This window comes from Carassius gibelio, chromosome B1 (assembly GCF_023724105.1).
Source record: "Carassius gibelio isolate Cgi1373 ecotype wild population from Czech Republic chromosome B1, carGib1.2-hapl.c, whole genome shotgun sequence".
NCBI lineage: Eukaryota > Metazoa > Chordata > Actinopteri > Cypriniformes > Cyprinidae > Carassius > Carassius gibelio.
Genome location: NC_068396.1, coordinates 3,146,837 through 3,170,583, shown reverse-complemented (window position 1 = coordinate 3,170,583; position 23,747 = coordinate 3,146,837). Strand labels below are relative to the sequence as shown.

At 36.3% G+C, this 23,747-nt stretch overlaps 1 protein-coding gene across 50 annotated transcripts in view; it reads left to right on the top strand.

Moving 5' to 3' along the window:
* Positions 1-1,626: 1,626 nt before the first annotated feature.
* Positions 1,627-23,747, top strand: part of LOC127948594 (SLAM family member 9) — a 57,700-nt gene continuing 35,579 nt past the window's right edge. For 27 of the 50 annotated variants that reach the window (XM_052545129.1, XM_052545131.1, XM_052545119.1 and 24 more), the window contains exons 1-3: positions 1,628-1,846; positions 2,254-2,550; positions 4,097-4,342. In XM_052545129.1, the coding sequence (XP_052401089.1) occupies positions 1,663-1,846; positions 2,254-2,550; positions 4,097-4,342 (727 nt within the window). In that variant the 5' untranslated portion in view covers positions 1,628-1,662. Of the gene's footprint in view, positions 1,847-2,253; positions 2,551-4,096; positions 4,343-23,747 lie in introns of all 50 variants that reach the window. The other 23 variants (XM_052545149.1, XM_052545150.1, XM_052545139.1 and 20 more) reach the window with 2 other exon arrangements.

Sequence of the window (23,747 nt, the reverse complement as noted above, 5' to 3'; positions counted from 1 at the left end):
ACCTCGGGGGTGGCAGCGGTCCGCTCGGGAATGTCCTTGGGTCTCTCTGATCCTACAAGCAGAAACTTAAATCTGCTAAACCTGTAGTTAAGACTGTGAATAGATGCACCTACGAAACAGAGCAGGATTTACAATCTTGTTTTGACCTCACTGATTGGAGTGTTTTTGAAGCTGCTACCACCGATCTGGACAAACTCACAGAGACTGTGACATCCTATATTAGTTTTTGTGAAGATATATCCATTCCTACCTGGTCTTATTTTACATTCAATAATGATAAGCCACGGTTTACAGCAAAACTCAGACATCTTTGTCAGGCCAAAAAGTATGCCTGTAACTATCTTTTCACTTTGTTGCCATCTGGTAAGCGTTTCCGTAGCCTGAATGCAAAAACCAAGAGATTCAGGAGGAGTTTCTTCACCCAGCCCATCAGGCTCCTAAACTCTAAACCAGCCTCTTAACATCTTCATGTCTCCACTTAATATTCACTTCATCAGTAAGATATTCATCATTCACTACCTCACATTGACACACTGACATTTTCAACCTGTTTGCACATTTGCCTCTTGTACATTCCTGTGTATCTTAATAATTAATACTACAGTTTACTTTCATGCACATTATTTTGCGTTCTATATTTAATTCTACAATATACATCTTTTTTTATATTTTATTCTTAGATTTTTATTGTTTACTTTTATTTAATTCTTACATAGCCATATTTATGTATATTTTCATCTGTGTTGTTTTCTTTAATAATTGCACTGTCCGTGGAGTGGACCTGACTCACATTTCACTGCTGGTTATATATGCTATGACGAATAAAAATCTTGAATCTTGAAGAAATATGGAACTGTAATGCGGTCAAGAGAGCTGCCAGGAACTATGTACAAAATAAATAACAGTTCTGGTTCTCCTCTGTATAGGAGAAGGAAAAGCAGTAGCTTAGAAGAAAGGTATAGAAATATGGCAGAAATGGTGAGAGGAAGTCTGCCAGTATTAAAAATTGAAAGGACAAGGTAGGAAGAGATTACAATTAATTGACAAGTTGAAATTGAAATTGAATGACAACACAGAGTGGATCACACAGGATTGAATGGCTTGTTTTTAATGTGGGAAAGGAATAGTGAAAACTGTGGGGTTAAAGAAAATGCTGAACAGATTATGCACTGTATAATATACGAGGTGGAAAGACAGGTTTTTCGAGATTGCAAGGTTCGGAAGGCAGGACAGGAGTGGAATCTGATGGGAATCACTGATCTATCTATCTATCTATCTATCTATCTATCTATCTATCTATCTATCTATCTATCTATCTATCTATCTATCTATCTATCTATCTATCTATCTATCTATCTATCTATCTATCTATATATATTATATATCAGTGATGGGACTAGAAACAGAAGGCGAGAGAGAGTACATAAGAGTTACACGGAGGTATTATTTGAATTTCTTAAGACGCAGGGTTGATGAACAGAATACGAAAACAGTCTAATTGACTCGTGTACAATAGGTGGCGGTATGCACCCAAAATTTGTTTGCAATCCGCCATTAAGCAACAGAAGAAGAACAACAACCATTTGTTTCAGTTTCGTATTTGGGACTTCCTTTATACCGCTCTGTCCTCACGGAGAGTAGGGTGACGCCGGTGATGCGTCTATGCTGCCGCAAATTCAAAAGAAGAAGAAGAAGAAGAAGAAGAAGAGAGTAGGGTGTGTTTCTGAAACACATACTGTTAAAAATACTGAAGAAAGTGTAAAAAGCTGCTGTATAAAAATGATTAATCTTAGATATTCGACGTCCTTCATCTGCGCCGTGTTCTTCATCACAGGAGCTGTTTCAGGTAAATTATGTGTTCGTTATTATTTCTCAAAGATGGCGCGGCGTTCCTTCTCGGCTAATTTAAGGCCGGTTAGTTTTAAAATAGTATATAATTGTAACCTAATCTACAATACCAAATAACTGTGGAGTATTTTAGATAATTATATTAACAACAGAATCTGTCGTGGCCTAATTTTTCATGTTAGTATTTCAAGTTATTATCTCACTCACTCACACGGCCTTCACTTGCCAAGGACGTGTAACATTACATTAGTCTAATTTAGATAATTTTACCGTGGATTATATATTATAAAACAATGTGTTTATTTGATATGCTGTTTACTGTGTGTAAACAGCAAGCTAGTAGTAACTGCAGAAATTTGCTTGTTGAATGTTGACTAACATACTCTCTCATATTTTATTAATTAGGTGAAGATAAAGCAGTGGGTTCGTCTGTTTCATTTCGTCCAGCCGTAATAGTTCAACCTGTCAGCAGCATTATATGGAAACACACAAGCAGCACTGGACCTGTTGTAAAAGCGATTGAGTGGGATAGTGATGATAAAGCTATTAGCATCCCGAATCCGAGATTCCAAGGCATCACATCTCTTGATGAGAAGACTGGACAGATCACTATAACTAAGTTAACTTTTGAACACAGTGGACTATATACCATTGACATCAACAGTAAAGAACAGGAAAAAAAATTCGCCTTGAATGTTATAGGTGAGTGGATATTATTATATGAGTGAAACAAACAAACAAGCAAGAACATAAAATTAATTAAAAAAATTATTGGATCAGATTGTAATAGAGTACTTTGATAAATACCATGATACTGTAATTTATGCACCATTGCATTTACATGCTACTGCAAGGTACTTCTAGGAATACCACGGTAGATGCTCAGGAACACTGTTGTACAATGGTTCTACTTTATTATGGTTTGTATTCAAGTACAGTGTAGGGTTGTGTGATATTGACAATATAGTTATTAAGATGGTAAAGAACATTTAATGAATAATTTGATATAAAGCCATTCTTATAAAGAGTAGGGATATGTATTTATATGTGTGGATGTGTGTATATGAATATGTGTGTATTTGCATGTATATATTATTTTGTAGGAAATTGTCTGAATATATATATACGTATGTATATGCATATGTGTACTTGCATATATATCTTTTGTAGGAAATTGTCTGTTTCTATGCTGACTACATTTCAGTAGGTATTATGTATCTGTGGGGTAATGTTCTCTAATCATTTGGGGTTGGCTTATGTATATATAGAATTGTTTCTTCCACTGAGTGTTTTTCTATGCAAGTGTACTTTTAATTGATTAATGGTTGGGGCTATTAGGCTTGTTTAGACTATTCACCCAATCCTCTTTTTAGTTGTGATATAGTGTCTCAGTCTCATTTGGAAGCCAAACACATATTATATAAATATATTTTACCTTACTCTACAGTAGGGAAATTGCAATACTTTTGAGCTAATTTCTACACTTGCAAGCAGGGCCTAAAACTAACATTCACATCTGCCGATGGCTGGTGACTTCAGAAAATTTACTGGCCTTAAATATTTGTCATTGCCATGAAGCTGTCAAAAAATGGCCAGTTGCTCCCACTACTACAACAACTAAACATATTTAAAGGGGTCATATGATGTGATTTCCATTTTTCCTTTCTCTTTGGAGTGTTTTGATGCCTGAAGAAGATCTGTAAGGTTGCAAACACTAAAGTCTCAAATCCAAAGAGATTTTCTTTATCAAAGTATAAAAGTATCATAAGCTGGGCTACTGTATTATTATTTATTTATTTATTTTTTACTACCGTATTCACAAGTGTTTTCAAGAAAATTAAGTGCATGTTTTTAACACGTGTAATATTACCTTTTATCCACCAACAATATACATACTATATATACTACTTGCAGAACTATATTTTGAAACGTGACTGTGATGGGCTGTCACAGTCTAGTTAATGAATGGGAAACACTGGTGAGTCTTTGAGTCATTAATTCTGACTCATTCAAATGACTGATTCATTCAGGATGGAAGCAAATTACTGTCTTTACAATAATATATTGAATCATTTACTCAAACAGTTAAAAACATTGATATTCATTCAATAACAAAACACCCTTGTGTTTTGTATGATACATGCAATGGTTTGATTGGACTTTCAAAGAGTATTTTTGTTGAGTGTTTGCAGAAATGAGTGACATACTCAAATATATCAGCTCACACATTTCATTGTTTCTTTCACAGAGCCGGTCCCCAAACCTAAGATAACTAAAGATGTGAACAGTAAATCTGATGGTGTGCGTCTGAGATGTGACTACAGTGGAAAAATCATCTGGAAGAATTCTACTGGACAAACAGTGGAGGACAAGAAGAATGAGATAACAGTCAAAAACACAGGAAATCCAGAAAACTTCTACACCTGCACACTCAAGAACACTGTGAGTGAAGAAACCAGTGATCGAGTCTATGAGAGAGAATTATTTGTGACAGGTAAGACAGCAAATTACTTCAGTAATAAATTCCAAAGAAGAAAATCAGATCAAATCATTATATATATATATATATATATATATATATATATATATATATAGTTGCAGAGTTGAGATGCTTTTCTGTTTAGAAATTGCATTTACTTTCAACAAATATCTGGTGAGGCAAACACAATAGATTTATACAGGTTCAGGATTTCCATGTTCAGGGTTTTACGCAGCTTGTCAGTTAACATTGGCTCTGTGCAGTAACAGCTGCTCTATGTGAAATCAGGCACCTGATGGAATTTACTGCTGATTAGAGAACCGGCTTTACTGATGATGTTTTTTTTATCCATCTGCACTGCTTTTCCAAAGTTTCTTCTATGTAAACATGGACATGATTGACTGTTGCGCATGTGTGTCTCACAGCATCTCACGCATAAAACAGCATTCTAAAAACACTGCACACAAGTTAAAAGAAGTTCAATTCCCATGTTCTTGCATTTTTTTTTCCTATTGCACTGCTCGCATAGCATCTCTGTCAACACACAAGTGCATTCTGTGTGAATGGCATGTATCGATATATTCTACTTATGGTCCTTCTCACAGCGCATTACACGAGCAGTTAATCACATGCACTAATATGGTAACCCATACTCAGAATTTGTGCTCTCCATTTAACCCATCCAAAGTGCAGATTGCCAGCAGTGAACACACACCCAGGCAAGTGGGCAGCCATTTATGTTTCGGTGCCCAAGGAGCATTTGGGAGTTCAGTGCCTTGCTCAAGGGCACCTCAGTCGTGGTATTGCCGGCCCAAGACTCAAACCCACAACCTTAGAGTTAGGAGTCAAACTCTCTAACCAATAGGCCACGACTTTCCAAATTAATTGCAATTGCAATATATCAGACATTTGAGGTTCTGTGGTTTCTGATACAATTAGCCAAAAAATCAGTAGTCTAAATTAGTAGATGTATTAATGCTTTCTAGCTGTGCATTTGTTTTATGAAACTGGTGTTCTCTTTCTTAAAATCAAATGCAGGACTGATTGCTTGGATATTAACTCCTGTCATCCTTGTCCTCCTCATCATCATCAGCTTGATTTGCATCTATTTACTCAAAAAGTCCATTAACGGTAGGTTTCCTATTGTGCTTTTTATGTTTTTCTTTATTTTTTAAAGGAGTGTTAAATATGATTTCTCTATGACTTAAACTACTTTTCTCCAACCTCTATGTAGACATTAATGTGTTATTCTGTGTCAACTCAACCAGAGGTCCCCAGCTCAAATTGTTTAATTTCATCATGTTTTTTTTTCTTTAGAAATATAAACATATATAGTGATGAATGCTAAAATATTAAATGTGGTGAATTAATATTTACTATGTAATCCACTATTTTGTAGAGTGGGGTCAAAATGGCAGTTTTCACCTGAGATTTAAAGCCAAATTACAGGGGGTTAAAAATAACTTCAGAAAGACTGCAGCATCATTATGTTATTTTTACATAGAGATTGGTAGGTCTAGTAAAATCTGTAGACTTTAGCAATCTCTGTTGCATTATGTTCCAAATGAGCACTTTTCAAGTTCTTCTCCAAAGCTTGTAGGACTGAAACTCTAAAAGTATTAAAGATCTCTTAATGCCTTTTTAGATAGTGGGTCTTAACAAACAGCCATTTATTTTTAAGGCTTTATATGGTTAATTTCCAGAGATATTGTAGTTTAAATGAGGCTCCAGGTGTAAATCATTAAATTTTACACATTTACAGTGGTCAAAAACCAAATGTGGGTCACTTTGAAAAAATATTGTACTTCTTTTATTTTAAAAGGGAAAGTCTGATGAACAAATATTAATTAAACTAGAAATATATATTTGTTTCTTTCTGTCAAAACAACTGCATTGAACATACATGTCTCGAGTGCAATTAATATTATTTTTCCAAATTTGCGTGTCTGTAACTCAAGAAGTATTAAAGATATTGCAATATGATTTAAGATTCTAATCCTTAATACACTTTTATTTTAGAATCTTTATTTTCTAGGTAGTAGGCACTAAATCATTCAGTCCCAGAGATATGGGGACCTCAATAAGGCTCCATATACTATGTACATATCTGAACACTTGACAGATTTATAAGCTGTTAAAATTAACACAATTCCTTCTTTCAATTATCACTGAAAGATGTTCAAATATACAGAGAGCAAGGTAATGTACCTCAACTTGACCATTTCAGTGCATTTTTAGCACCCGGGCAGGTATGATATATGCATATTGTTTTGACAGAGGGAAACAAGACATTGTTCAGACAATGATCTTTAAATTAATGTATACAAAATGATCAACATTTGGTTTTCAACCACTGAAAATGGGTAATATTCATATTAATTATCTGAATATGGAGCCTCATTGAGATCCCCATATCACTAGGACTGAACGACGTTGGGCCTTGAAAATGAACGCTCCAAAAGAAAAGTTTATTAAGAACTAGAATCTAAAACCGTATTGCAATATATTAAATACTTCTTGAGTTACAGGCGGCAAACTTTGGAAAAATTATATATATGGCACTCAGACAGTATGTTCAATGGCAGAAAACAAGATACATTTCTAGTTTAAACATTATTTGTTCTTCAGATATTGCTCTTTAAAATAAAATAAGTGTCATATATATTTTTTCAAGTGACACACATTTGGTGAAAATGTGTACAATTTAATGATTTATCATGGAGCCATATTGAAATTGCAATTTTTACCCATTTTTGAGTGGTTACTACTAGCACATAATGCAACAAAGACAGCGAAAGTCCACAGATTTTACTAGCAGACCTACAAATCACTGTCTAAACGTAACACAATGATGCTGTCATCTTTCTGAATAAATTTTTAACCCCCTGTAATTTGGCTCTGAATCTCTGAAAATTCCCATTTTGACCCCACTCTACAAAATAGTGGATTACTATATTTTGAATTAATATTCATCCACATTTATGGGTGGACTACCCTTTAAGGAATGCAGCAGTAGGTTGACCTGCTCTATATGTCTATATAACTCCTGGATCTTCTTTCTTTTTCAAAAATGACACTGAAGGAAAGCAGTATAATCGATCACCAACAGGTAAGCATGTAATAACCCTAACCTTTAGATGTAATAATGTCATCTCTTCATAAAAATATTTAAATATCTATGGTATGTTCTCAGTAAAGCTAATGTGATTTCATTTTGTCCTCAAGCTACTTAAAAAAAAACAAAAAAAAAACATAAAATTAAATAATTTCATAAATCATTACTAACTAAACAGTATCTGCTGCACCAATATCCAAGTCGTTTAAATAACAGAATTGTGGCTAGTTAAGCAACACACTTCACTTCACAAAAAGTTTAATTTAATTTTTATTTTCATAGTTCTGCTTCTGCTGCATGCTCTTTTAAAGAGAATAATTGTATCACATTATGGTGATGATATGTTGACAAATTACTGTCAACATAATATATAAAAGCTGAATTTCATTGTATGCCTAATTGTTTATTATTTGGTTAATTATCAAGGTGATGAGATGAAAGATGACGCAGTCATAAAAAAATATATATTTACAGTGGACTATGGAGCCAAAAGAGTCTCAATAAACATAAATGCACACACTACATTCACATATGCACACACAGGATTCATAAATACACACACAGGATACACAAATGTGCACAAAATTTACAAATGCACACACAAAATTTAAAAAGCACAGAAGATTCACAAATGCATACAAAATTCAGAAATGCACACACAATTCAGAAATGCAAACAACATTTACAAATGCACTCAAGATTCACAAATGCACAGAACAAGATTCAGAAATGTATTTCTGATGCACACACATATATCTTGATTTACAAACTTCTTGCGGTCTGTGAACTTCACTGCACCTTTTTTTTAAACAGGGAATGATCTGCAACCAATCAGATGTCTCCCTTCTTTTAGCCAATCACAAGAACGCACTCCACGTGGTTGTTTACTTATAAGCCAATCACATGAACGCGTTCACACAGCGCGATATGCCTGTGGTGCGACATATTATAGCCTACTTATTTATGAAATTGTATGGAAATACAGATGTTTAGATTACAATTCAGGTTTATTTTTTTATTATTTTTTACAAAATATAAATTTAAAAATGTCCCAATACATATAGCCCAGACTGTGACTGCAGAAAAAAAGTTAACCATGGATTCATTAATTTGCAATAGGCAATTATTTCATTTTATTGAAATATTTTAATGAAAGTAAAACAACATTTTTTACACCTTTTTGAATATTTTAAATATATCTAAATATTCTTTTGGATGCAATATAGAAGTCACTTTAATTATAATATTCGGTCCCTACATGAAGAGAGAGTCAGTGGTCCGCTGAGAGAGGAAAGTGACTCTCCAGCTGCGCAAAGTAAGTCGCCGGCTGCGTGAGGAAAGGGAATCGTTCGCTCAACTTCGCTGGGTGAGGAAAGTGAATCGTTCGCTGAGGAAAGTGAGTCACTCGCTGCGTGACTCATGAGGAAAGCAAGTCGTTCGCTGCAAGAGGAAAGTGACTCTCCGGCTGTGGAAAGTGAGTCTCCTGCTGCGCAAAGTGAGTCTCCTGCTGCGCAAAGTGGGTCGCCGGCTGCGTGAGGTAAGTGAGTCGTTCGCTGCGTGAGGAAAGTGAATCGTTCGCTGAGGAATGTGAGTCGTTCGCTGATTGAGGAAAGTGAGTTGTTCACTGATTGGCTTATAATTGAACAATCCCCCACGTGGGGTGCATTCTTGTGATTGGCTCAAACAAGGGAGATATCTGATTGGTTGCAGATCATTCCCTGTTTAAAAAAGGCATTTGTGTGTCGAGCCAAGTCAAGGGAGTCTCAAAATTCACACACAAATGCAGTGAAGTTCACAGACCGCAAGCAGTTTGTAAATCAAGATATATGTGTGTGTGCATCAGAAGTGCATTTGTGAATCTTGAGTGCATTTGTAAATGTTGTTTGCATTTCTGAATTGTGTGTGCATTTCTGAATTTTGTAAGCATTTGTGAATCTTCTGTGCTTTTTAAATTCTGTGTGTGTATTTATGAATTATGTGTGTGCATGTATGAATCCTATGTGTGCATATGTGAATGTAGTGTGTGCATTTATCTTTATTGATACTCTTTTGGCTCCATAGTGGACTGTCAATTATAATTCTGCTGCATGCTCTTTAATTGTGAATAATTTCTTCACATTGATGATGATGAGAAACTTGGAATAAAATACTTTATAATATTATATATAATAAGTATATATAATACTTATAAACATTTTCTGAATATGATGTTGTTGTTGTTGTTGTTGACACTCTAAATGCTTAGCAGCCCTTGACAATTGTTTATTCATATTTGTGATTTAATAGTCAGTATGTCTCTGATTACAGACCAAGAAAATGTCTACGAGAATGTTCAGATATGACACAAAGTCAGAATCAGTGATGGTAAGATAATTGCACATGAATGAGTTTCTGGATCTCTCTCATTCATTATCAAAGTTGAGTATTAGTCATTTGATTAAGATCAAAATCTATTTCTTATTAGGTCAGCATGTTATTCAGTACATTGTTCCTGTTTTTGCATGTTTTCTTGCTTATTTTACTTCCTAGAAAATAACAGTTCTTTGTTATTTTTCTGTTAATCTGTTATTTTTTATTATTATTTGTTATTTTAGTCATGGTATATTCTTGGCATTGCATTTTGATTAGATTTAGACCAAATCCTAGACATAGAAATTACTTCCTGAAACAAGCTGGAGAACTATGTGTACAGGTAACAATGATAATCTGTGTGCCACTTTTGAGAGCCGCAGCTTCCGTACTATGTTGTACATGATAAACAGTATGTACGTCAAGTAGTATATCTAAATTCATACTATCCACAAAACAGTAAGCAAGAAATACCCGGATGACTTATTACTTACAGCAAGATCTGAAATGCGCATCTGATAAATGCTTTACTATCTCATCAGGGATACTGACAACGTAGGTCACATGACAGAAGTAGAACATCTGAAAATCATTCATACTATATAAAACATACTTTTATCTACACTCTCAGAAATAAATGTACAAAAAGGCCCAGCAAAGGTTGTATTTCCTTCGCCAGCTGAGGAAGTTTAACCTGCCACAGGAGCTGCTAAAACAGTTCTACTCGGCCGTCATTGAGTCTGTCCTCTGTACTTCAATAACTGTCTGGTTTGGTTCAGCAACAAAATCAGACATCAGAAGACTACAGAGAACTGTTCGGACTGCTGAAAGGATTATTGGTGCTCCCCTGCCCACCCTTCAAGAACTGTATACATCCAGAGTGAGGAAAAGGACTCAGAAAATCACTCTGGATCCCTCACATCCAAGTCACCCCATCTTTGAACTTTTGCCATCTGGCCGGCGCCTCAGAGCCGCAAACACCAGAACAGCAAGGCACAAGAACAGTTTCATCCCCCAGGCAATCTACCTCATGAACAGTTAAATGTTCCCTACTTATGCTTATAAACGTGCAATATCCTTATATTTATTTGTTAACCCTCCATCCTAGAACATTCCCGCATCTCACTCAATCCTATTCCATTATCATTTATACCACAATTGTTTATACACTTATTTATTTGTCAATTTGTAAATCTCTCTCTTTTTATTTTTTTCTGTGTGTTGTTGTCTCTGTGAACTGGAAGCTTATGTCACTAAAACAAATTCCTTGTATGCGTAAGCATACTTGGCAATAAATCTCTTTCTGATTCTGATTCTGATCTGAAAGCTGTCACTGGGGCGGTACCTTTTCAAAAGGTACATATTTGTAAATGTTTTGGAACATTTTGGTTCCTTCGAGGTACATATTAGTACTTAAAGTGTACATATTAGAACCCAATAGGTATAAAAGTGTACCTTTTGAAAAGGTACTGCCCCAGTGACAGCTTTTGTACCTTTATTTCTGAGAGTGTAGCTGTGAAGTACATTGCAAAACAAATTTGGTACTTACAGAATCGCACGATTTTGTATGAAGTGAAAGATAAACCGCAGGGAGGCATATTTTCCATCACACTATACTACTAATTGAATGTGTTAGAAGACAATTGTATGTAATCTGCCAGTGTGAACATAGTCAAAGATCAGCATTTTGCTGATGTTGTCATTATATAGAATGCACCAGCTATTTACACTTACACCTTGTCTTAACTGGGAGGGTCCATTGTCAAATAAAATTTGTTCTGGTGTCAGAAATGGCACAAATCAATGTAAAATGGGAATCCAAATAAGTGTGTTACTGTTTGTACCAAGTAGAACAAGTAGCACTTAGTGCAGACAGCATAGTGTTGTCAAAAGTACAGAATGTGATTCCATTCGGTGCTGAAATTTTAAGAAAGATTTAAGTGTTGGATATCTGTTGGGTGTGTGAACACAATGACCAATCAGCACGGTTTAAGAATCTGCTCAACAACAGTGCTTACTTCGCAGGAAATGGAAAGGGGTTTTGGGTTTATTTTTATTTTTTTAGTACCAAATGGTATCGCGGTCAGTACTGCTGACAGCCCTAGCAGACAGTAAGGGTATAATGCTGTTTGTTATAAAGATTAAAAACTGAGCAACTGAGAAAGTCCTGCATTGCTTGTCAAGGGTGCGGTTTGAGTCACTCATAGCTCACTGATGTTGTGATTAGTTTTATTTTTATTTACCATAATGTGTTCTTATGTTGTATATTATCACTGCTTTATGCAAACTTTTTATTTCACTATTTTATATCCATTATTTTATTTACAATGTAAAGTGTAAAATAATCCTCTATTTTTGGTAACACTTTAGAATAGGGAACACTTATTCTCTATTAACTAGGACTTTTCCAAATAATTTCCTAATTGGCTGCTTATTAATAGTTATTAAAGTAGTTCTTAAGTTTGGGTATGATTAGGGATGTAGAAGAAGGGCATTAATATGTGCTTAATTAATAGTAATAAATGGCTATTATTCTAGTAATATGCATACTAATGAGCAACTAAGAATCCCTAAAAAAAAGTGTTACCATTTTTTTTTCATAGTAAAAGCACCATCAATGCATGTCTTTTTAATGTTGGTTGTTTTTGAAACCTACAATAGAGCACTTTCTCTGGGGTGACATTACTAACTTTTATTCACCAGAATCTTAAAGTGCCTTAATAACTGATCACATTGAACATGAGGACCTCATTTTGAAGGCTTGAAATGTGTCTTTGACCATAGGAGAGAGTGTAGACTTCCTCTTTGTGGCTTTTGTAAGATGCATACATTTATTTTTGTATTTTGAGACTTGTGTTTGAATGAGCTTCGTCCCTAAATGGTGTTAAACCTTGTTGCTGTTTATTTTGTTTCAAAAAAGAAACTGCAAAGAAACACAAACCCAGCAACCACTGCTTAAATAGGGTTTAAAATAGAATTAAGGAAGCTTTCGGGTCACCATTGTGCTCTATTGTGGCAATGAATATAAACATTTACATGAACTCTTGGAAACTGTCAGTGGCATTTGGATCCTAAACATGGGTAGTACTATAATTGTATTCTGCAATGACTATTTAAATTAAGTTTAGTATTTATTTTACAATATTCTTTTAATGTGTGAAAAAAGAAATGTTCAGAAGTGTTTTTGCCATTATTTTAAAATAATGTTTTTGCTAATGTAATGTAAATCCCTATTCAGCCATAACTAATAAAGAATTATTGAAGAAGTAACAGGTGATAATTCATAAACACTTAACTCACTACAAAGGAAAATGTGTTAACTAATCAGTATGTAATATAATTGTATGATTTTGTTAAGTAATAGTTAGCTAATCAATAACTAATGCATTCTGTCATACCTCCTGAAGAACTACTATTAATTATCTACTAGTTAAGTTTCAAGAAATATAACTATGAAATAACTACTACTGAGCAGTTGCCTAGGGAGCAAAATGAATGGGGGCGCTGCACTTTTTCGTTTTTCTGTCAGAAGTCATGTCATGTCATGACGTAAATATAATGCATCATTCTAACACATTCATTATGCATGACTTTTTTTATGACATTAATATTCATTTTAGAATAGCTTTACATAAATAAATTGTTTTGCTTAATCTATTTTCAACTTATTTTCTTTAAGAATAAACACTTATTTTCTACAAGAATAAAACTTTTCTTAAAGAATACAATATATTTATTATCACAATGTATTTACTACTTCTGTTAATACTTAATAGTATTTATGTTATATAGTAAATTATAGAAAAATCAGCATTTTCATCTTTATTAGTTGATGATGGAAATCTAAAATCTTGCCAAGGGCACCAACAGAGCCTGGGCCGGCCCTGGTCTACAGTAATGCAAAAGTGCAGACTTTTAAGTTAAAGGGGGTTGAAATGCTCGTTTTCACTCAATATCCTGTTAATCTTGAGTACCTATAGAGTAGTACTGCATCCTTCATAACTCCAAAAAGTCTTTAGTTTTATTATATTCATAAGAGAAAGATAGTCTGTACCGATTTTTCCCGGATAAACACGTCTGACTGGAGGCGTGACGTGTGGGCGGAGCTAAAAAATCACGAGTGCCAGTAGGCTTTTGCGTTGAGAGCATGTGGAAGCTGTGACATTATCGTGAGGACAAAACCATCATCCAAAACAAACCATGGCTAACAGTCAGATTCAGCCGTTTATTTATGATCCAGAATCAGATCCAGAGGCTGAAACTGAACGAGAGCAGCAGCAGCAACGACTCGCTCCGAGCGGGGCTCGAACCCGGGTCTCCGATGGGAGGGGACGCACTAACAAGGAGGCAGAGATATTTGAAGCAGTTTTACTCACCGCCTGCGGTTCCAACACACGATCGTGACCCTTTTTCGTTGGGATTGCATCATCCTTAAGAAATAAACTATACGCAAATCCGTCGTCAAACTGGGCCTTGTTTGTAAAACAAGCATTTTAGAAATGCAGGGAACAAACAAAAACACTTGCACAACTCCGTTGATGCTCTGTAAAAATAAACTCCATCCACTGGTCCCTTGATGTTTTTTTTTCTTTGGTAATCTGTGCAGGGTTGTCTTGCCCTGGCAACCAAAAACACACTCCTTTTGTGACATTTCGCGACGCTCTCGCTCTGATCAGTGAAGTCTGTTGTGTTCTCAGTGCTCTGCTATACGGGAGCGCACGCTCTTCCGGCAGACGCGCCCTTAGCACCTATATAAGGAAATTCCGCTCCATCTAACGTCACACAGAGCCATACTCGAAAAAACTTTCCGAAACTTGTGACAAACCGGAAGGAGTATTTTTGGAACAGAAATACTCCTTCAAACGTACAACTTAATTTTTGAAACGTTGTCCATGTTTAGCATGGGAATCCAACTCTTTAACAGTGTAAAAAACTCAGTATGCATGAAATAGCATTTCACCCCCCATTTAAAGGGTAACTTAACCCCTGGTCAGAGTCTGACTCCACCCACTGGCAATATTTGAAAAATGCTGAAAAGTGGGCAGAGTACAGCGGAGATAGAGGGGACGAACAGAGGGTGGGGCTGAGCGGGTGGGGCGAGAACCTGAGATCCGCAGTGACAGATTAATTGACAGCAGCCTGCTGTCAGAGTCGCTAAAATGGAGAGTGACTGTAGTGATGCAAGTAGCTTTGCAACAGAGCGTTCATCTGAAGTAGAGGACTTTTCTCCCCCACCTTCACCTGAAGTGGAGGATGTCGAGGTGTTATCCCGCAAAAATGCAGTTTGCACACTCCAGCTCTAGGCAGAACTAATTCCAGCTCTGGCGCCTAATTTTAAATTCTGCTGGAAAAATATGCAGTCCAGCAGTGCTGTCGCAACCAGCAACACTACACATATACCATCCTGACCACTGTACTAAATACAGATAAATCTACGCCAGCTTGAAGCATCCTAACTGATGCAATAAAATGCTACTAACTATGCTTCTAACAATACTAATGTTACACTAACAACTACGTTAATTAATTACACAGGCTACACAAAATAATCTAAATAACTATATAAATGCTATGCTAAATAGATGCTATAACAGTCTATCCAGGTCGTTTTCAATATTTGCAATCCCAACTCCTGATTCACTACAGTAATTTTGACGGAACAAGATGGTTTTATACTGCCAAGGGCGGTAGCTCGTACCAAGGGGCGTGATGAGCTGGAAACTGCTTATGTCATTTGCCACCGCAACATCCAATAGGAAAAATGAACTGCAGTAGCCACCGTTCAACCTGAAGAAGGCAGCACTTTTTTACACCATATATTGTAGAATTAAAACACTTTATACTCAAATGTCAAAAAAGTTACTTGAATCAATGAACAGCACTAATAAAGCCTCATTCTTACAGATCATAAACAAAAAGTTGCTTTAGGGTTTAGTTACTCCTTTAAATTAATTAACTTACTTCCATTTATCTATTCACAAATTACCAGCAAAACATTTATAAAGCTATCAAAACCGATCGTCTAAAAATAAGTTGTGATTAAAAACCCAAACTATCATTAATAAGAGCTCCAATCTATAGTTAGCCTAACTATTACAGTTAGCCTGTATAAGTTCATTAAAAGTTGTGATGACTGTCTTTTTCCTAAGACACTAAACCATTTCCGTAAAGTAAATAATGAACAGAAACGTGTCAGAAAGGGTCAGGAAGAGTTGTGTGTATCATTTATGTTATTTAATTGACTAGACTTGAAAACAATGAAAACAACACTCAGAGACGGAGTTTGCTACTTGGCGCCCTGTTTCCATGGTAACTCCCTCTACTCCAGTTTAAATGCGTCTCGACATGCACGCGAGAGACTGCTGTGACGTAAGTGTTCTGCGGTTATCTTATTCTTTAACTGTCTATGGGTTATCTCCCTCCAGAGGACACAGCCTCCGAAATCCAAGTGCATGTGCTAACATCGACCAGCCACGAGATGGCAACCAGAGCCATATAGAGAGAAAGAGTTGCGACAACATTGCACAACATTGAATCCAATGGAACCATAGACAGTAGGCGTTTCTCAATGTCAAGGATACTTCCTTGGCACGACTGATCCTTCCAAGTCACTTCCTTCAGAGGCTAGGCGAGACTCCTCTTTAGTATTTGGAGAACACGTAAATGGAACAGGCTAGCAAGTGCACGTAATTCTGTCATTGCGTCAGTGAAAAGGTCCGTTTAAATGGTATTGTTAAATTACTTTGGACAACTGAACTAGTTATTTATAATAGAAATGGCGATGACGCAACCAAGTTTACATTTGTTAAATGACAGGTCTGGTTCAGTTAACCATTTGTATTTGTATAATTTACAATATCAACAGAGTAGTAATTTGTACTGGCATTTAAACGTTAAACTTTACTTATATTTACTACAGTTATATCAAATGTTTGGTAACATAAATAAAAACCGTTAACGCTCCTACTCCACTAACGTTTTTTTACATTTTTGAACAAGATAACAAAGGTGCGCGCATAGGATTGTGGGTGATTTGAGAGCACGAAGGATACACAAATGCATCCTTTCCTGTGTGTGGCATATTTTTCGAATGAAGGACTTCATTCGACCTTGGTTGAAATTCCGAGGATCCTCGACATTGGAGTATTTTGTATTTTGAGGAGGCTACGTCATCGACATCCTTCGACGGATGTCGATGACATAGCCTCCTCAAAATGCTGGCTTCCGAGGATCCTTCCTTGACATTGAGAAACACCTAGTAAAAGAAACATCTCCGGTTACTATCGTAACCTCGGTTCCCTGAGAGGCGGGAACGAGACATTACATCAGCTAAGACGTATATGGGAACTCCTCCCTTCTCCACTATCGCTGAAATCTTATTGGCTAATGCCAGCTGGGGACAGATGACCAATTGATGTGAAGCATGCAAATACTGACAGGTCAGTGGGCAGTATAAAATGCATGGGTGCGAAAATTACGTCAGAATCATGACTGAATGCTAGCACAGCTGATCAAACAGTTACCACGACGGCTAACATAATGCGCCTCATTCCTGTCTCTCAGGGAACCGAGGTTACGATAGTAAATGGAGATGTTCCCTCTCGAGGCCGTAACTCAACATTACATCAGCTAAGACGTATATGGGAACTGTATAAAATCCCGCCGTGAGAGCAGTGAAGATGAGCCCTGAACAGAGTCAATCACCCCCACACATAAGCAAGACAGTTCTAGCCAATAGCCGTGTGGCTAAGATTGCTCAAATCTGATAGGCAGAAGTAGATCAATGAGACATCTGCTCCGACCCTAACAAAATTTTCATATCTTAAGCAATAAATCAAAGGCTGCACTAACCAGGGCAGACACAACACAATAAGCACTCAAGCATGAGAGTTAAACACAGAGTCGACGGCATTAGACCCCCTGAAGAACAGTTCCACTCATCTTCTACTATAGGAGAGGAAAAATTGTATAAACTTGTTAAATCATCTAAACCAACAACATGTATGTTAGACCCTATACCATCTAAGCTCCTAAAAGAGGTGCTTCCAGAAGTAATAGGTTCTCTTTTGACTGTTATTAATTCCTCATTGTCATTAGGATATGTCCCCAAAACTTTCAAACTGGCTGTTATTAAGCCTCTCATAAAAAAACACAACTTGACCCCAAAGAACTAGTTAATTATAGACCAATCTCGAATCTCCCTTTTCTGTCCAAGATACTAGAAAAGGTGGTATCCTCACAATTATATTCCTTCTTAGAGAAAAATGGTATATGTGAGGATTTCCAGTCAGGATTTAGACTGTATCATAGTACTGAGACTGCTCTCCTTAGAGTAACAAATGATCTGCTCTTATCATCTGATCGTGGGTGTATCTCTCTATTAGTTTTATTGGATCTTAGTGCTGCGTTTGACACAATTGACCACAGCATTCTTTTGCATAGACTTGAACACTTTGTTGGCATCAGTGGAAGTGCATTAGCATGGTTTAAATCGTACTCATATGACCGCCATCAGTTCGTAGCAGTGAATGAAGATGTATCATATCGATCACAAGTGCAGTATGGAGTACCTCAAGGCTCAGTACTAGGGCCGCTACTCTTCACGCTTTATATGTTACCCTTGGGAGATATCATCGGGAAACATGGTGTTAGCTTTCACTGTTATGCTGATGATACTCAGCTCTATATTTCTTTGCGGTCCGGTGAAACACACCAATTTGAAAAACAAATGGAATGCATAGTCGATATAAAAAATTGGATGACGAGTAATTTATAACTGCTAAATTCAGAGGTGTTAATTATAGGACCTAAAAACTCTGCTTGTAATAACCTAGAACACGGTCTAAGACTTGATGGTTGCTCTGTCAATTCTTCGTCATCAGTTAGGAACCTAGGTGTGCTACTTGATCGCAATCGTTTCTTAGAAAGCCACGTTTCTAGCATTTGTAAAACTGCATTTTTCCATCTCAAAAATATATCTAAATTGCGGCCTATGCTCTCAATGTCAAATGCAGAAATGTTAATCCATGCATTTATGACTTCAAGGTCCTGTCAACACTGCACTGGCTCCCTATCAAACATCGTATCGATTTTAAAATATTGCTTATTACTTATAAAGCCCTGAATGGTTTAGCACCTCAGTATTTGAATGAGCTCCTTTTACATTATACTCCTCTACGTCCGCTACGTTGTCAAAACTCAGGCAATTTGATAATACCTAGAATATTAAAATGAACTGCGTGCGGCAGGTCCTTTTCCTATTTGGCGCCTAAACTCTGGAATAACCTACCTAACATTGTTCGGGAAGCAGACACACTCCTGCAGTTTAAATCTAGATTAAAGACCCATCTCTTTAACCTGGCATACACATAACATACTAATATGCTTTTAATATCCTGCATTGATTAATAAGCTGCATTAATAAGGTAAACCCGAACCGGAAACACTTCACATAACATATACCTTCTACATCATTAGAAGAATGGCATCTACACTAATATTTGTCTGTTTCTCTCTTGTTCCGAGGTCACCGTGGCCACCAGATCCAGTCTGTATCCAGACCAGAGGGTCGCTGCAGTCATCTGGATCCAGTACGTATCCAGACATGATGATGGATCAGCACCTAGAAAGGACCTCTACTGCCCTAAAAGACAGCGGAGACCAGGACAACTAGAGCCCCAGATACAGATCCCCTGTAAAGACCTTGTCTCAGAGGACCACCAGGACAAGACCACAGGAAACAGATGATTCTTCTGCACAATCTGACTTTGCTGCAGCCTGGAATTGAACTACTGGTTTCGTCTGGTCAGAGGAGAACTGAACCCCAACTGAGCCTGGTTTCTCCCAAGGTTTTTTTCTCCATTCTGTCACCGATGGAGTTTCGGTTCCTTGCCGCTGTCGCCTCTGGCTTGCTTAGTTGGGGTCACTTCATCTACAGCGATATCATTAGCAACTTGATAGCAAATAAATGCACAGACACTATTTAAACTGAACAGAGATGACATAACTGAATTTAATGATGAACTGCCTTTAACTATCATTTTGCATTATTGACACACTGTTTTCCAAATGAATGTTTTTCAGTGCTTTGACGCAGTGTATTTTGTTTAAAGCACTATATAAATAAAGGTGATTGATTGATTGATTGATTGATTGATTGATTTGCCATCATCTCCACTGAATTATTCACACAGGCGCAGCACCGGATGTAGATGAGCGGGCTGAGGCAAAATGCAGAAGTAATCGTGCATAGTCTATTATCCACACTGTTTGTGTACAATCGGTTTAATCTGTGCCTTGGTAGCAATGTTTTTGACAATCTGTATTATCTGCATTGGTTGCGTTAGTGATGATATAGACTTGGTGTGTCATCTTGAAATGTCAATCAGAAGCATTATGGTGGTATGACGTAAGCTTATTGATACGTACCAGCTTCCTTTTTGGCCCTGTGATGATATTAGTGTCCACCAGAAAGAGAAAGAAACAAAATATGTGTATTGAAAGTGGTTACATCCATGGTAAATAGGTGTATATACTGTTTGTACCCAGTAGAAATAGCAACAGACTGCTCTTAGTGCAGACAATAATGGTGATCACACAAAGTGTTTGTTAAAAAGGTGAATTAGGCTTTGGTGGGTTGAGATGGTAAACATAGTTTGTATTTGCACCCAGTGTAAATAGTGCCGTCATTTATATTAGATGGCATTAATTTATTGGGGAAAAGCTATTTTACCGAGAAATGTTCAGAATTATTTTCTAGACCGTTACCTACTGAATGAGCAAAGTGTGGACTTTGTATTTCCAGCAATGTGAAATCTAAAAAATAATGGCATACAGTATAGTGCAAGATTTATAGTTTGAACACATTCTTACCTGCACTTCCAGACAATAACTATTCCTTTTGTTACTTTGATAAATGTTTTCTGTTAGCTGTGTTGGCCTTGAAGGCTTTTCAGATGTGTTCTGAATATATCAAATTTGTTGCAAGAATTTGAGAGAATTTTTAAGCTTTTAGGGTTATGAATTACAAAATTTAAATTTCAAGAAAAACAATGTCATTTCAGGTCAGTTGTTGTATTTTGTGCAAGTGTGCAATTACTGTGTTAATTTGGAATATTCAGGGTTTTTTTTTTAAATCCAAATGTAAAACCAGTTATTTATTTATTTATTTTTTCTTCTTTTTTCATTCAGAACAATGTCTCTGGAACATTAATAAATTTTCCCATTTTAAAGGCCTCAGCTTCTTTCAGCCAAATGTGAAACTCACGTATTCCTTGGACTTTCGTCTTCATGTTAAGGGTGCAGTTTTGATTCATTCATAGTTGACTAATGACATAGTTTCATTTTATTTCTTTAGTATATTATTGTATTATATTATCACTGCTTTATGCAAATTGTTTTCTATCACTACTTTTTATCTAATGTCAATTACAGTATAAAATGTAAAAGATTCTAATTTTTATTACAATTTAATTTTTCATAATACACACACCATCTATGCATGTCTTTTAAATGCTGAGACCTACAATATATCTCCATTTCTGGGGTCACCTCCAACCTTTTATAAGCAGAATATAAATGTGCCCCAATAACTGATCACATTGACCCTGAGGAGCTCCGTTTGAAGGATGGAAATTCATCTTTTACCATAAGAGAGGGTATAGACTTCCTGTTTGTGGTTTGCAAGATGCATACATGTATTTAGTATTTTAAGACATGTATCTGAATATATTAAAATAGCATGAGCTTCTTCCATTATTGATGCTAAACCTTTTTGCTATGCGTTTCTTTCTTAATAAAAGGAACTATAGAGAAACACTAACTGAGCAACTGTTGCTTTAATTTGGGACAAAAATAGAATGGGCTAGTTGCATATCTCTGCCATCTTGGATTTCCGGTCTTTCAAGTGTGTGCAAAGATACTTCCCTTTTGTGCTAAACATCAGGGCAGTGAACTGGAGAAATCCAAATATTACCTTCTATATGTTCACAGGATTTATAATATCACTTCAAATGCAAAAAGATATACACTGCTATTATTACTATACTATAAATGTTAACTGAGCTAGTGTATTTGAAACTTGTGTATGTTTGGGTCTGGTGAATGGATTAAATACAGTAATGTTCCCTACTGTTCACGAAATGAAAGTTGAACTCGTGGTGTGTACACACAGCTACATAATGTATTTTTATCTTACCAAATATGTAAATGTACAAATTGCTTATTTTTCAAAAATGTTTGTATTACATTGATTTTTAAAGTGAAATATTTACCTCCTCAGACGTAGGCTGCGATTTATCTTCGTATCCATTTTTCAATTGTGCACATACATCAGTTTGTTTCATTATTTTCACAACATATTTTATTATTTTACACAGTAATTCAATTCAAGTTCATTTGTATAGCACTTTTTACAATACAAATCGTTACAAAGCAACTTTACAGAAAATTATGTTTCTACAATATTTAGTAGTGGCTTATAAGTGGTAAGGGCCAGTTTGTGCACGCATTACAGGATTTTTAGAAAAATTAATACAAGACGTAGTCAGCCAGACGATGAACATTATTAATATTATTCATTAATAATTATTATATGATGCAGTCACACTTGTAGCAATAATTGTTAGTTCTGTTTGTTGATTCAGGGTTAGCATCATCTGAGGTCCTCTGAGGGTCAGCATCATCTCTTCTCAGGTGTTCTGGATCCAGACTGGAGCTTGTGTAAATCCTGTGCTAAAGCATCATTTATTTTTTGAGCGATTTCTACCTAGATTTTTATTTTTGTCAGTATTTGTAATGCAGTACTTTTTATGCTTTGAAAATGAGATGTAATGTGTTAAAAAAGATGAGCTGTTCAGATCTAGAAGGGCTCTTTTTTTTAACTGCAAGCCATTCTATTCACTGCGGGAGTTTCACTCGTTCGTTCTGGTTAGTGTTTACATTGGCTTTACAGAAACTGGTTGATCAGAGACAGAACAACTACAACTACACCCGGACTCTGTTTTAATCATTCTTGGGGACTTTAATAAAGCCAATCTCTCCCATGAACTGCCAAAATTCAGACTGCATGTTACATGTCCCACCAGAGACAGTGATATACTAGATCACTGTTACACCACAATAAAGGATGCATATCACTATGTTCCACAGGCAGCTTTGGGTCTCTCTGATCCTACAAGCAGAAACTTAAATCTGCTAAATCTGTACTTAAGACTGTGAATAGATGCACCTACGAAACAGAGCAGGATTTACAATCTTGTTTTGACCTCACTGATTGGAGTGTTTTTGAAGCTGCTGCCACCGATCTGGACATTCTATTTTAGATTTAAAATATATGTATACATACATATATATATATATATATATATATATATATATATATATATATATATATATATATATATATATATATATATATATATATATTATAGATCAGTGATGGGACTAGAAACAGAAGGCGAGAGAGAGTGCATAAGAGTTACACGGAGGTATTATTTTAATTTCTTAAGACGCAAGGTTGATGAACAGAATACGAAAACAGTCTAATTGAGTCGTGTACAATTACCAGTTAACACCCACACTTTTCGCGGTGAGAGGGTTCAACACCCACACGTTTTCTGCAGTTTTTCCGCAGTTTTGCTCAAACGCCTTATACAGTCGCTTCTCCATTTCTCTGGCCGCTCAGTGTCTGCGCTCGCCGCGGCGCCTCCTCTCCCCCTCCCTCTCAAATGACACCGGCTTTGAGTGTGACCAGCTGATGATTGGCTGTTCTGCATTAAGTCCCGCCTCTCTTGGGATGTCATTGGTCAGCTCGTGCTGAGGAGGCGGGAACTTAGGTGGGAAGAGTGAATGGGAAGATGTTCTGTTATCTTTTCAGAATCAGAATCAGAATGAGCTTTATTGCCAAGTATGCTTACCAGCATACAAGGAATTTGTTTTAGTGACATAAGCTTCCAG